We start from the raw sequence: 15000 nt of genomic DNA on the forward strand, positions 1-15000 counted from the left end.
GTGTGGGGGGTGTGTGTGCGCCGGGGGCGTGCGTGCGTTCTTTGTGCTCCGTGCTGCGGGGGCGTGTCCCTCCTGCCCCCCGGGTCTCCCCCGGCTTTTCTTTTCCCCCCCGAAACAAAATTTTTTAAAACCCCGCTTTAAAAATTTTCTCCCCACAAAAAAACCCCCCCTTTTTTTATTTTTTTTTCCCTCTGTTAATTTCTTTTCGGGGGGGGAAAAAAACCTTTTAAAATTTTTCCCCTTCCAAAAGAAATTTTTGCAAAGGGAAAGGGCCTGTTACCAGATTCATGCCCACAATCAAACGAATTCCCCCTTCTCCTTTCTGCCTCTCACTTTTTCCCCTCTTTTTCCCATCTCTCCTCTCTCCTCCTCCCCTTCTTCTCCCCTTCCCCTCTCTCTTCCCCTTCCCCCCTTCCTCTCTTTCTCTTCCCGCTCGACTTTTAATATTGTCTTAACAAACGTTATTTCCTCTCTCTCTTTTCTCTCTCTCTCTCTCTCTTTTCTCTCTTCTCTCTTTCTCTCTCTCTCTTCCCCTTCCTCTCTCTCTCTTCTCTCTCTCCTCTCTTCCTTCCTCTCTCTCTCTCTTTCCTCTTCTTTCCTCTCTCTTTTTTCTCTCTCTCCCCTTTCCCCCTCTTTCTCTCTCTCCCCCCCTCTCCTCTTCAATTGCATGCCCTTACAATCAAACGTTATATTCTCTCTCTCTCTCTCTCTCCCCCCCTTCCTCTTCTTCCGTCTTCTCTCTCCTCCTCTCTCTCTCTCTCTCTTCTCCTCCTCTTTCTCTCTCCCCTTTTCTCTTCTCTCTCTCTCTCTCCCCCTTCTCTCTCAATTTGCTCCCTTTTACAATCAAACGTTATTCATAAACTTTGTGCCGAAGCGTTTAGCAAGGTCGGGCGATATTTGCGTTTTCAAGAGCATTGATCTCCTCGCCCACGATGCAAAACTGCTCAACAACTGCTGGTGAAATTACTGATGATTTCGTAGGAAAAAGAAAGATATTTGATCGCGGGTTTTTGATCTGGGGGGGGGTGGGGGACGGGGGGGAGGATTTGGAGGGGGGGGAGGGGAGTATTTTTTTTAAATGTTTTGGGGATCTCCTAGTCTATCTTGCTCTCTGTATGTGTCGGGCTGTCTGTCAGTCTCTCTCTCTCTCTCCCTCTCTCTCTCTCCCTCTCTCTTTCTCCCTCTCCTCTCTCCCTCTCTCTCTCTCCCCTCTCTTCTCTCCCTCTCTCCTCCCCCCCCCCTCTCTCTCTTCCCTCTCTCCTCCCCCCTTCTCCCCCCCCTCTCTCCTCTCTCCCTCTCTCTCTCTCCCTCTCTCTCTCTCTCCCTCTCTCTCTACCCCTCTCTCTCTATCTCCCTCTCTCCTCTCCCTCTCTCTCTCTCCCTCTCTCTATCTCCCTCTCTCTATCTCCCTCTCTCTCTCTCTCTCTCTCTCTCAACTGAAACGAAGCGACTATCACCTTTCAACAAAACTATATCCTCCACTTTATCCCGCTGCGAATTATTAAATTTGACCCCCCAAAGTCTAAAGGGGGGGGGGGGGGGGAATAAAAAAAAAAAAAAAAAGGAAAAAGAAGGGAGAGAGAGAGGAAAAGGAAGAGGGGAAAAAAGGGGGAAAAAGGGGGAAAGGGGAAGAAGAGGGGGGGGAAAAAAGGGGGGGGAAAAAAGGGGAAAAGGGGAGAGAAAAGGAAGAAATAAGAAAGAGAAGGAGGAAAAAGGAGGGGGAAATAGAAAAGAGGGATTTTTTAAATGGAGAGGAGGGGAGAGGATAAAGAAAGAAGGGTTTTTTTTGGGGGGGGTTTTTGAGGGTTTTTTTTTTTTTTTTCCCCCCAAAAAAGGGAGAGTTTTGGGGGGTTTTTTTTTTTGGGGGGGGGTTTTTTTTTTTTTTTTTTTTTTGGGGGAAAAGGGGGGCCCCCCCCCTTTTTTTTTTTTTTTTTTAAAAAAATTTTTTTTAAAAAGGAAAAATTCAGATGAAAAGTATTTTTTCTGGATATTGTGTTGTCAATTGATATAATGAAATATTCAGATGAAAAGCTAACGTGTTTTTATTTCTATTCGATTTGATATTGAAATGTTTTTTTTTATTTCACTTTTTTTTTTTAAGATTGGAAAGTATATGAACCTCTCTGCCACTTGTCCTGAGTGCGTGATTATTCCATTAGTGTAGTAATTATGCGCTTAATGAGGACCCATCGATACAGCTAGAACTTTGGCAAAGGGGAAAAGTACATTGGATACATCTGCTTTTATTGAGTGCTCTTTTGTTTAATTAAACTTTTTTTTATTGATATTGATATTAGTTTCCGTTTTTTTTTTCTTTGTTATGGTTGGATGAGAAATAGTAAATACTTTTTTGTTTTCTTATTTTTTTCTCTTTTTATTGTTGCACTGAAATCACAAAAAATAATTTCTGTTGTTGACGGATATAAAGTAGATTTATTTAATTTTATTTTTTTTCCCCTCAAAGTTAATAAGCATTTCAAAACGTAGCAGTGCTGGGCAATCAGAATAATAGACAGTTGATAGACAGGCTGAACAAACGCCTCTTTTCCGTTGTGGAAATGATATAGGAACAATGGCATTTTTATGGGTTGTAAGCTAATTGCAATGAAACACAGAACAAGCAGAAATGATATTTTTGTTGATGTTATTGTCAGGAAAAAGCAGAGGGGATTTTATTGTTGAATTTGTCAACAGTAGCTTTTTTTTTTTAAGAGGAAGAAGGAGAGGATATCTTTTTGTTGTTGTTGTTGATGGCCGGTTTGCAGTATCATTCCTAACTGTTATGTTTGCTGTGAGGAAGATATAGTCTGTGACATTTTTGAGAGTCAGCTGTTTGGTAGATTACTCTTCTTTTATATATATATGTATGTATATATATATATAAATATATATATATATATATATATATATATATATATATATATGTATGTATATATATTATGTATACACACATACACACACACACAGGCACACACACGCACGCACACGCACACGCACATACGCAAATATTGATATATACACGCACGTATATATGTGGATGAAGGTAAACACACACACTAGACGATCAGAACAGAAACCCGAACAAACCAAACAAATCTACGGACTTTGCTCCCCTGATTTCACTTACTACCCTTTATCCATATTTACAATTCTCCTAGCTGTCTCAACCCTCTGTTTTATGTCTTTCTTTCTTTCGCTTTCCACCTCTCTCGCCCTGCTTTCTTTCTTTTTTTCTTTCTTTCTTTCTCTCTCTGTTATTTTTTCTCTCCCACTCCCTCTCTTTCTCCCTTCCTCTTGGCCTCCCTCCCTCCCTCTCTCCTTCCTTCCCTCGCCTTTTTCCCTTCTCAAATAAATATATATTTTTTCCTTGTATCAAAGCCTCCCTTCCTTCTTTACCCTTCCACTTTCCCTCTCCCCCTCCTCCCCCCTTCTTTCACCCTCTTATTTTCCTCCCTTTTATCCGCTACACACTTACCTCACCCTTTTTCCTTGTTTTGTCCCCTCTCGCTATTCAACTTTCTCTCAATACGGGATCAGTTACTCTGTGCCGACCAAGGAGCCAAAATCTGTACATCCAGCATCTCAATAGTTGCATATGTTGCTCGTGAATCTCCCTTGATGGTGCAGTAATGTTTATAATGATTGTGGGAATGACTGTGTTTATACCGAGGGAACGAGGAATTTGAATGTTAAATGTTCCTCTATCTATTTGTAGAGATTGTTGATTGTATGTCTTTCACAGCGGAAAAATAACGAATAAAGTGGGGTAAACCTTTTTAATGTTCAATTTAAAGGCAGATATGTTTTCCTCGTGTTGTGTAGGTAGATAGGTTGGAAGTAGATAGATGGATAGATGGATGGTGTCTGTCTGGCTGTATGTATGTATGTGGAGAATGATAGATAGGTAGGTAGGTAGATGGATTAGTAGCTATAGATAAACAGTGTGTGTGTGTGTGTGTGTGTGTGTGTGTGTGTGTGTGTGTGTGTGTGTATGTTTGTGTGTGTGCGTGTGTGTGTGTGTGTATAGATAGATAAATGATAGAGCGGTTCAGTAGATGTAGATAGATAGATAAACATAATAGATAGATAGATAGATAGGTAGATAAACTGGTAAGTAAATAGATCGTCAGGAAAACAAAGAGACAGGTAGATAGCTGCTTTCCAAGATTTATAGATTTAAAGAGATAGTCCTATAGACGGCTCCATAAAGATCAATATTTGTACGTATGTGGGCGTGTCAACAAACATGTTTACATAGACAAACAACTACCGTAGCTTGGTAGGTATATAGACAGATTTAACGAGAACGTCAATGTGTGTATTTATGTAGGAACACACGTATTCAACGACGAAAATTCACACTCTTAAAAGGAATGGAAGGTTTAAGACTCCCCTTTTAAAACACGATAGGAATTTGCATATGGATATGAGTAATTTGCCGAAACAGCTCTCCGTTATGTTCGCCAGCGCTTTCCCTAGCTTGCAGGATATTGAAAAAGCTGTCTTTATTTGTCTGTTATCTGGCGTTTGTGTTTAGTATGTTTGTAAAGATGATCTTGTTCGTATATATAAAATGTGTTGGTATGTTTGTTAGTATGGTTTTATGCGAGTTTATGTACAAATGAGTTTATGTGAGTCGATATGTATGCAATTATGAGTTTGTGTATGTTTGTATAGTTGCAAAGTGCATGCAGAAATTATCTTATGCACGTGTCCGTATATTTGCAAATACAATTTTACCGTGGTTGTCTCTTTGCAAATGCAATTTTGCATGCGTTCGAATGCTTGTAAACATGATCAAATGCCTGTGTCCGTAAATTTGCAAATATTCATACTCGCGTATTCGTATGCTTGCAACTATGGTTGTATGCGAGGTCGTATATTTGCAACTGTGATTGTATGCGAGGTCGTATATTTGCAACTGTGTTTGTATGCGAGGTCGTATATTTGCAACTGTGATTGTATGCGAGGTCGTATATTTGCAAATATGGATGTTATTGCTTCACCTTCTCGCGAGGGACTGAGACGGACGAGATATTCATCTCCTGAGTTGATTGATAGATTTTCCTGCAGTTCCCTTTGTTTTGCTTGCAAGGTTTAGGTGCAAGGAGACGGCAGAGAGGAGCTGAGGGTGGGGGGGGAGGGGGGGAAGGGGGGGAGGATGACGTTTTGTTTTTTGTTTCAAAGCTGTTGGTTTCGTTCGTTTGTGTGTTTGTGTGTTTGTTTTTGTATTTTGTTTGTTTATTTGTATATTTCTTGATCTGTGGATTCAGTCATGTGGTTGTTTTTTTTATTTAGTGTATGTCATTCATTTATTTATTTATTTATTTATTTGCTGATTCGTTTGTTAGTTTTTTCATTTATATATACATACATATATATATATATATATATATATATATATATATATATATATATATATATATATATAATATATATATATGTATGTATGTATGTGTGTGTGTATGTATGTATGTATGTTTATGTATGTGTGTGTGTGTGTGTCTGGTCTGTGTGTCTGTGTTGATCATGTGTTTCAGGAGAACTTGTTGAATAAACGCTGAAGGCGGGGAAAAGTGTGTTTGTGTTGGGTTAAAGGTGTGGCGAGAGTGTACTGTTAAGTGTACTTTTAAGTGTGCACCGCGAGTGTATGTTTGTGACTCTTGCCTTGGCAGAGTAATTCCAGCAAAGCTTCTCGTATTTGCGCACATCATCAGTCAGCTGTTTGGAGGTTTTATGTCCCAATTCCCCGCTGCCAAAACACGTTCATGTAGACTGTTTGTCTCTGTTTGTCTCTTACTCTGGTCTGTTTGTCTGTTTGTCACTCGTTCGCTCGATTTCTCTTTTGTTTTTCTCTCGCTCTCTTGTTCTCTTGTTCTTTCTCCTTCTCATTATTTTTCTCTTTCTTTCTCTTTTTTTTCTCTTTTTCTTTCTCACTTTCTTTCTCACTTTCTCTCACTTTCCCTCTCTCTCTCTCTCTCTCTCTCTCTCTCTCTCTCTCTCTCTCGCTCTCTCTTTTCCTCTTCTCTCTCTCTCTCTCTCTCTCTCTCTCTCTCCTCTCCTCTCTCTCCTCTCTCTCTCTCTTCTCCTCTCTCCTCTCTCTCTCCTCTCTCTCTCTCTCTCCCTCTCTCCCCTCCCTCCTCCCTTCCTGCTTCCCCTCCACCACACACTCCCCCTCCCCTAACAATCAATCACTCCAGCCACACATAATGCCCATCCCGACCCATCTCACTGCCCTCACCTCACATCATAATAACTCCTCGTCGTCCATATACATATTGTGCCTTATGACACATCACTCATCGTCCACTCTTCTTCCTCACTCTCCTCCCGCACACGCTCGCTCCACCCATCCCTCATAGCAATCTTCCTCCACATGAACAAATTCACTCGCTCCCATATGCACGCACTGCCATAATGAAAAGTACGCTCGTGTGTCAGGTACATCGATCTAGTGCTTTGACAAATATCTGTCACTCGTCTCTCGCAACGTCGCACATCCTCTGATTTTTCCTGAACGTAAATAAGAAGGGAAGGAGAAGAGGAGGAGAGAGAGAGAAGAGAGAGGGAGGAGAGAAGGACGGAAGAAACGAAGAGAGAGAGAGAGAGAGAGATGACGACGGACAGAAGAAAGAGAGAGAAGAGAAAGAGAGAGGATGCAGAGGAGAGGAGAGAAATAGAATCAGAATTATCAGAAAGAGAGAAAAATGACAAAAAAGAGAGAGGGGGTGAGGAAGGAGATATATATATGATGAATATGGATGAGAGAGAGAGAGAAAGAGCGAGAGCGAGAGCTAGGGCGAGAGGGAGAGAGAGAGGGGGGGGGAGGGAAGCAGGGACACAGAGAGTGAGATAGGGAGAAAGAGAAAGAGAAAGAGGCAAAGAGAGAGAGAGAGAAGAGGAAATAGAAAGAGGAAGAGAGAGAGAGAGAGAAATAATTCAGCTGACAAAGGTCAATCGATCACCCACGGTACCAAAGCACCAACGGAAAGTTTTCATGATACATTGTGCAAGTTTCAACATGCACGAATTCTGCATGACACTCCTTGTGTGTCCGGAGTGATCTGCAACTTGCATGACAGAACAATCGTGCATGATTATCAAACATTTCATATCTATAGTTAATAATTCGTACTTTTTGATCACGCAGTCTGTTATATATGACACATACATACATACAATACATACAAACATACATACATATACTTACATATACATAATCATTCATAAATGTATACATACATACTGTATTTACACACACACACAAACACACGCTCGCACACACACACACACACACACACAACACACACACACACACACACACACACACACACACACACACACACACACACACACACACACACACACACACACACACACACACACAAAACCACTTATTTTCACAAACATATACACGACAAACACTCACACACACACTTACACTTAAACTGACCCACATTACTGATAATAATAATAACGACAATGCATCTGTCTAATGTAAATTCTGTCGCTTTACAGATCAAGTTGAGTGGGTGTCTGTGCTTAGTCTGTGCCGTGCTGTGTGTGGTGGTGACTGTAACTACCACTGTACTGCACATGAACAGATTGCAGACGTTGCAGGAGTGTGAATTCTTCCCACACTCGCAGTCTTGTACATGTACGCCCTACACAGGTGTTCTGGACCCGACGCAAGATGGTAAGTGTAATGTCTGTGTTGTGTGTAGTGTTGGTATACTGAATGTGTACTATAATAAGGAGCCTGGTGTCTGTGCCGTATACAGTGTTCTTATACTGACATGTACTATGATAGTGGCCTCAACTTGCAATTTTGAAGTGCAAATATCAAAGGTAAGATTATGAGACTAATATTTAAAATATGCGTAATTCCGAGGTACTAATACATTGTAGTTATAGACACGTGCAATAATATAGTTAACGGCGATATACAGAGAGGGAGGGAGGGAGAGAATGAGAGAGAGAGAGAGTGAGAGAGAGAGAGAGAGAGAGAGAGAGGAGAGAAAGAGAGACAGAGAGAGGAGAGAAAGAGAGAGAGAGCGGAGAGAAAGTAGAGAGAGAGAGAGGAGGAGGAGAGAGAGAGAGAGAGGGAGAGAGAGAGAAGGGAGGAAGAGGAGAGAAAGAGAGAGAGAGAGGAGAGAGAGGAGAGAGGAGGGGAGAGAGAGGAGAGAAAGAGAGAGAAGAGAGAGAGAGGAGAGAAAGAGAGAGAGAGAGAGAGAGGAGAAAGGAGAGAGAGAGAGAGAGGAGAGAGAAAAGAGAGAGGAGAGAAGAGGAGAGAGAAGGAGAAAGAGAGAGAGAGAGACAGAGAGGGGGAGAGAAAGAGAGACAGAGGAGAGGAAAAGAGAGAGAAGAGAGAGAGAAGGGTAGACTTCGTAATATAAGAAACATTGTGACAGCGCTAAGACAGAATCCAGTAAGCTTGGGTACTGATCTCTTCAGGAAAATATAGGCAGATTTTAGACGCTAAATATTTCACCCAACGGAGATTCATTTAGCATCGCTGAACTTCAGGAACATCGCAGTGGAATTCCGTGTTCTCGTGTTTTGTTGTTGTTGTTTTTTTTGTGCTGTCAGCTGTCTCCATTGTGGTTTATAAGTTATCAATAAAAAATATATATATCCCTGACTGACAGGTCGTACAAGATGAGTCTGCATATGTAATGAGGATATGACATTCATTATGCATAATCATGTCTCTGATGCTGAGTAGTAATTAGTGAAAAATAATATATTCATCTTCTGCATCTGTCGGCATATTTGATTAGGGATAAATATATGTATAGCCGTATCTGCATGGCATTGACGAGCTCTTCTTTTTTTTTTGTAAATATGCAAATATATATTTTTTTATTATGGATATTATTTTATTTTCGTGTTATTAGTTGTATCTTTTGAAAACGAATGTGTATAGATTACCTGTGTTGTCATATTGATAACTATGAATGGTCAAAACAGTATTTAGATATATAAACATTTAAGTCAAGAATTATACCGGAGAAATTGTATAAATTAGTGATATAAACGTATATAAGTAAAAAAAAATATTATATAACGTATATAAAGTAAAAAATTATATAAGAAAAAGATACCGTATACATACCACAGTGTAGTGTTAATAATTACTTTGTGAATTTGTTTCTAACGTTGATACAAATTCATAGTTTGTTGGTTATGTGAACTTCTTGACATATGTGACTTTTGAACTATCAACGTAACTCATTAATCTCACCGTATGTATGTTGATATATGTTATATATATATCTATGTTGATATAAAGGAAAATTGCAATTTGGTGATCGCCTTGTGGTGTGCAAACCTTGCCTGAAATTTATATTTTTCATTTAATAAGAATGGAACGAAATCCCTCACTGTTCTTACAAGTTACAAAAAAAATTGTTTCAGCTATAAGAATGATTAATATAGATACTAAAAAAGCCTTTAGTTCCTCATTAGGGAAATCTCCTTAAACTATAATAGACGATGCGACTTATAAGAAATGAAACAGCTATAGTACTGATGAGGAGTTTAGTTTTACTCGAAGTGTCACTTTTCTCTCTCTCTCTCTCTCTCTCTCTCTCTCTCTCTCTCTCTCTCTCTCTCTCTCCTCTCTCTCTCTCTATCTCTCTCTCTCTCTCTCTCTCTCTCTCTCTTCTCCTCTCTCTCTCTCTCTGTCTCTCTCTTCTCTCTCATCTCTCTCTCTCTCTCTCTCTCTCTCTCTCTTCTCGTCTCTCTCTCTCTCTCTCGTCTCTCTCTCTCTCTCTCTCTCTCTCTCTCTCTCCTCTCTCTCTCTCTCTCTCTCTCTCTCTCTCTCTCTCTTCTTGTTGTTGTGGCTGTGTTTCAGTTCGTCTTTGTCATTGTTTTTGTTCATCGAACCACATTAAATTGAATTTCATTAGTTATATTACCGTTGATTATTCTATATTCTGAATCATACTTCTTGCATTACCGTTATTTGCATTATTCTCTAAATTATTCTGCTTGGATCATCGACGATTATATCATATTCTAAATGACACATCCTATGTTGCCGCTGATTAAATTATGCTCTTAATTTCTACTAACAGCACTTACATTGCCGATAATTACATCATACACTAAATTAAACTTCTTGCATTGCCGTCGATTTAATTACCCCCAAATTCCACTACTTATATTACCGTAAATCATAATTACTGTAAATGTCCATTACCAGCCCTGTGTCTCCACAGCATTAATAACTAACCTTGTCTCCAAAACTCGTGACCAGTTTTATTATCCTATTTTCCTAACTATTTTCACAGTGCACAGTGTCTTGTAATCAACCCTCCTTCGCAAAGCATTGATAACCCCCTACACACACACACTCCTGTTCCCAGTGCATTAATAATAAGTTTGCGCAATGACTTAATAACCAATCCACCTTCACAATGTATAATGACCAACTTTATTTTCTTTTCCAAGTGCATGATGACCAGAGCATTAACAACCAACTCTCTTTTCCCAGAGCATTAACAACCAACTCTCTTTTCCCAATGCATTAACAAACCAACTCTCTCTTCCAAGTGCACTGATGACCAGCTTCACTTTCCCCAGAGCATTAACAACCAACTCTATTTTCCCAGAGCATTAACAACCAACTCTATTTTCCCAGAGCATTATCGACCAACTACCTCTTCCAAGTGCACTGATGACCAGCTTCACTTTCCCCAGAGCATTAACGGCCGTCCCTTCTTCACAGTGCGTTACGTGTTCTCCCTGGTGAGCAACGGCATCAACTGCGACGTGATCCACGGGCCTCTGTACTCCTGCCTCCGCGCCCTGTTCGGCCTCTCCGTTATAGGGATCCTTGTCTCCATCTTCTCCTGCATGCTCGTCTACCAGCTGTTGAGGTGAGATCGAGGGGACGTCCTTTGGGGGCGGGAGTCCTTTGGGGGGGTGTCCTTGCGGGTTGTTCCTTCTGCTGAGTCCTTGGGGAGAGTCCTTGATGGGAGTCCTTGAGGGTTGCCTATAGGATGGGCGGGAGTTGTGGGTCGTGTGGTGGGCGCGAGAGTGCTTGGTTTGTTGGGGTTTGGAATGTGTGTGTGTTCGAGGTGGATTGGGGGGGTGGGGGGTGCGTGAGTGGTTTTGTGCGTGTGAGTGTGAGTGTGTGGGGGAGACAGACAGGCAGACAAACAGCAGACAGACAGTCAGACACACACACACACACACACACACACACACACACACACACACACACACACACACACACACACACACACACACACACACACACACACACACACACACACACATAGCGAGAGAAGAGAAAGACAAAAAGAAAGACAGAGAAGGAGGTTTCCAGGTCGGTGTTTTCTTTTCAGAGGCCAAATCCCGTTTCTCCCTCCCTCCCTCCCTCCCTCCCTCCCTCCTTCCCTCTTCCTGCTCCCTCCCTCCCTCCCTCCCTCCCTCCCTCCTTCCTTCCCTCCTTCCCTCTTTCTGCTCCCCTCACTCGAAATCATTCATGGACTGTGTGTTCCCACTAGTGTTCTAAGGGAATGAAAGAGTGAGGGAGAGGAGGAGGAAAGGGGGAGGGGAGGAGGGAGGGTGACAACCTTGTATTCAGGGTGGCAGAGAGAGACAGAGACACAGACAGTTAGGCAAACAGACAAACACAGGCAGGCAGGCTGGTAGGCAGTCAGACGGGCTAAGGAGAGAGAGAGAAAGAGAAAGAGAAAGAAAGAGAAGAAGAGAGAGAAAGAGAGAAACAGACAGATAGAGAGATAGACAGACATACAGATAGAGACAGAGGTTAGGTATCTTCTCGTATAAAACAAAACAGTACACACACACACACACACACACACACACACACACACACACACACACACACACACACACACACACACACACACACACACACACACACACACACACACACACACGAAAGAACGAAAACACACATATAAAAAGAAAAGAAAAACAAAAGACATAATTAGAAAAAAATAAATCCTCAGTTATTCGGACAAGCAGTCATATTAAGACAACTGCCTCAAGGGATTGTTATTAGTACAGTAGGGTTTATGTACAAGTGTTGACAAAGGGGGTAGGGTGGGCGGGGTTAAGGAGCTGGGGGGGGGGGGGAGAGGGGAAGGGCAAGGGCAAAAAGGGAAAAAAGGAGAAAAAAGAGGAAAAAAGAGGAAGGAAGAGAAAAAAGGGGGGGAAAGAAAGAAAAGAAAGAAAGAAAGAAAGAAGAGAAGAGAAGAGGGAAGAAGAAAGGAGAGAAGAGAAGAAGAAGAGAGGAAGAGAGAGAGAGAGAGAAAGAGAGAGAGAGAGAAAAAAAAAGAAGTAGAAAGGGTATGTTTGTTGTCATTATTAACTGTGTTTGCCGAGGAAGGACGGTGTCGGTGCCTGCGTTTGTTCTCTTGTTGCTGGCTTGTTTGCTATATCATTTGTGCATAACTGGTGCACGAACTGGATGATGATGATGATGGAGATGGTGATGATGACGATGACGTTGATGATTATGATGAGGAGGAGGAGGAGGAGGCGTGTTACTTTTTACCAGGATTTTTCTTTTCAGGTACTGTTGTTATTGTTATCGTTGTTATTTTTGTTGTCATTGTGATTGCTGTTATTGTTGTTATTTTTGTTCTGGTTGCTGTGTTTGCGTATACGTTGTTTTCTATATTATATTATATTAATATTATCATTTTTGATTATCATCATGACGATTTTTTTATAATCATTATCGTTATTAGTACTAAATTAAGCCTGGTAATCGGACGATATCAAAAACCCATTTCCAATCACCTATTTACCTCCAAAAAGCCCCAAAAAGAAAGAAAGAAAAAAAAATAACAATAATAATAATGATTAAAAAAAGCACAAAGATTATTTTTCTTTTCTTTTACATAATAATAATAATAACAGTCGTCCTCTCATCTCCCTTCCCGTTAACGAGGCGAAAACTACATCACGTCCATCTTAATAGGCATGTGACGAGTGAAACAGCAGACAGGCTTGATGCGCAATTTCATCATTATCATTATACAAATGCAAGTGTGGATGCAAATAACACGCACAGGTACCCTAGCGTGTTGTTATAACGTCCCTTTGCCTGACAGCTTTTGGGTTGGTTGGGGAAAAAAAGGGGGGTGGGGGGATTAAATGTTATGAAGACCCCAAAATGAATTAAGCTCGTTACTCAGATAAGTGCTTCGTTAAAGGGGTGATTCACTTACACAGAGAAAACGAGACAAAGAGATCGTAAAAAAAAAAATATGGAGTTTGTTTTCGAAGCAACTTTTTTTCTCTTCTTTTTTTCATTTTTTGATATAAAGAATCGTAAACATGGCTTTTAGTTGAGTCTCCTCTTTTGTGTTTATCTCATTTTCTATTTATTTTTTTTTTTCTCTCTTCTCTCTTTCTTCCTTTTTTCTTTTTTTTTCTCTTTTTTTCCTTCTAATATTCATTTCTACAAGACCTCATTATTTTTTCTCTTTTCTTTCTCTCTCTCTCTCGTATACCTGTACAAGAAAGGGATTTTATTCAATAGTTCAGCAAATTTGACATATTTCATCAAGTGAAGTGTGCTCCTGGATGCTGCAACCCCGATATAAAGAACGGGAATATATTGTTAGGGGAAAAAGAAATATAGATTTTTTCTCTCTCTCTCCAATTTTTCTAAATGTTTGATGTGTTTTTTTTTAATGTTATGTTTTGAATTAATTTTTTTTGTGTGAGATTCATTGTGAAATAGCTTGGCTTTATGAAGGTTTTGTGTATAGAATGATGTAGTTTAGCGTGCGATATATATATAATGGTTTACTAATGAGTATGTTATTATGACGTAATCATGTAGTGTCATGAACTAAGCATTTTTATGGGGAGTCCGTAGAAAATAATCCGGGTTTTGAAATATAAAAAGTTGTTACATTCACCATCCCTTTTAAGAATTTTCTGATGGGTGGGGGGGGGGGTATGGGGCAATTAATAGAGTTAATAAAAGGGAATAATTATACTCTCATGATAGCCTATTTATCGCCACTTGGATCGTACAGGGCAAGGAGATTATCTGAATTTTTAAAGATTTTAAAATTGCTGATTATAAGGGTTTAAAACATTTCCTACGGTTTTAAACCCTTTTTTGATATGTATCCTTATGAAATAATAATGATAATAAATACGTATGGTGTTAGGAAAATTTTACAATTTGAAAGACGTTTATAATATAGTACTACCTTTATAACTTTGAGTATAGAGCATGTCTTTTACATTGCCTGAGAGATTGCAAAGAAAAAGAGAGGGAAAAAAAAAAAAAAAAAAAGAAAAAAAAATTTTAATTATATATATATTTTAACATAAAAAAAAATAATATATTTTAATAATAAAATGTTAATTTTAAAATTAATGTCGTTGGAAAATGCAATTTAATGCAACAATTTTTCTCCCGCCCAGAGTTTTTTTTTTTTAAAGCGAAGCTACAGTACGGAAAAGTTTGTCTTTGTATGTAGGTTTCATAAAGCATTATTTTCCTACTCTGTTATATTTTTTCCCCAATTCTATAGTAGACAATAGAGGAGAGAGAAGTGTACAGTATATATTGTATTTTTTCCCCTTTTTTTTCCTTTTTTGTGGGGGGGGGGTAGTGAATGTATGTGTGGAGATAACTGACTAAAGAGTTTTTTCCATAGTTAGATAGGCGAAGGTTATAAGAGAGGGGAAAGGGAAGGGGAAGGAAAAAACGAGAGAGGGGAAAGAGAGGAGGGGAAAAGAGAGGATGGGGAGAAGAGAGGAGAGAAGAGAGAGAAAGGAGGGGGAGAGAGAGAGAGAGAGAGGAGGGGGGGGGGAGGGAGAGAGAGAGAGGGAGGGGGAAGGAGATGGAAGGAGAGAGAGAGAAAAGGGGAAGAGAGGAAGAGAAGGAAAAGGGAATGGAAAAAGGGAGAGAGAGAGAAGAAAAAAAAATTGGGGGAGGGAGAGAGAAGGGAGAGGAGAGGGGAGGGGGGGGGGGGGGGGAGGAGAGAGAGA

General features: G+C 40.2%; 1 protein-coding gene across 1 annotated transcript in view; it reads left to right on the forward strand.

The window, feature by feature from the left end:
• Window positions 1-15000, forward strand: part of LOC119582917 — a 52403-nt gene that overhangs the window by 16353 nt on the left and 21050 nt on the right. The window contains exons 4-5 of the mRNA XM_037931428.1: window positions 7519-7696; window positions 10733-10883. Of these exons, the coding sequence (XP_037787356.1) occupies window positions 7519-7696; window positions 10733-10883 (329 nt within the window). The remainder of the gene's footprint in view (window positions 1-7518; window positions 7697-10732; window positions 10884-15000) is intronic.

The sequence above is a fragment of the Penaeus monodon genome, chromosome 16 (genome assembly GCF_015228065.2).
Source record: "Penaeus monodon isolate SGIC_2016 chromosome 16, NSTDA_Pmon_1, whole genome shotgun sequence".
In the NCBI taxonomy this organism is placed as follows: Eukaryota; Metazoa; Arthropoda; class Malacostraca; order Decapoda; family Penaeidae; genus Penaeus; species Penaeus monodon.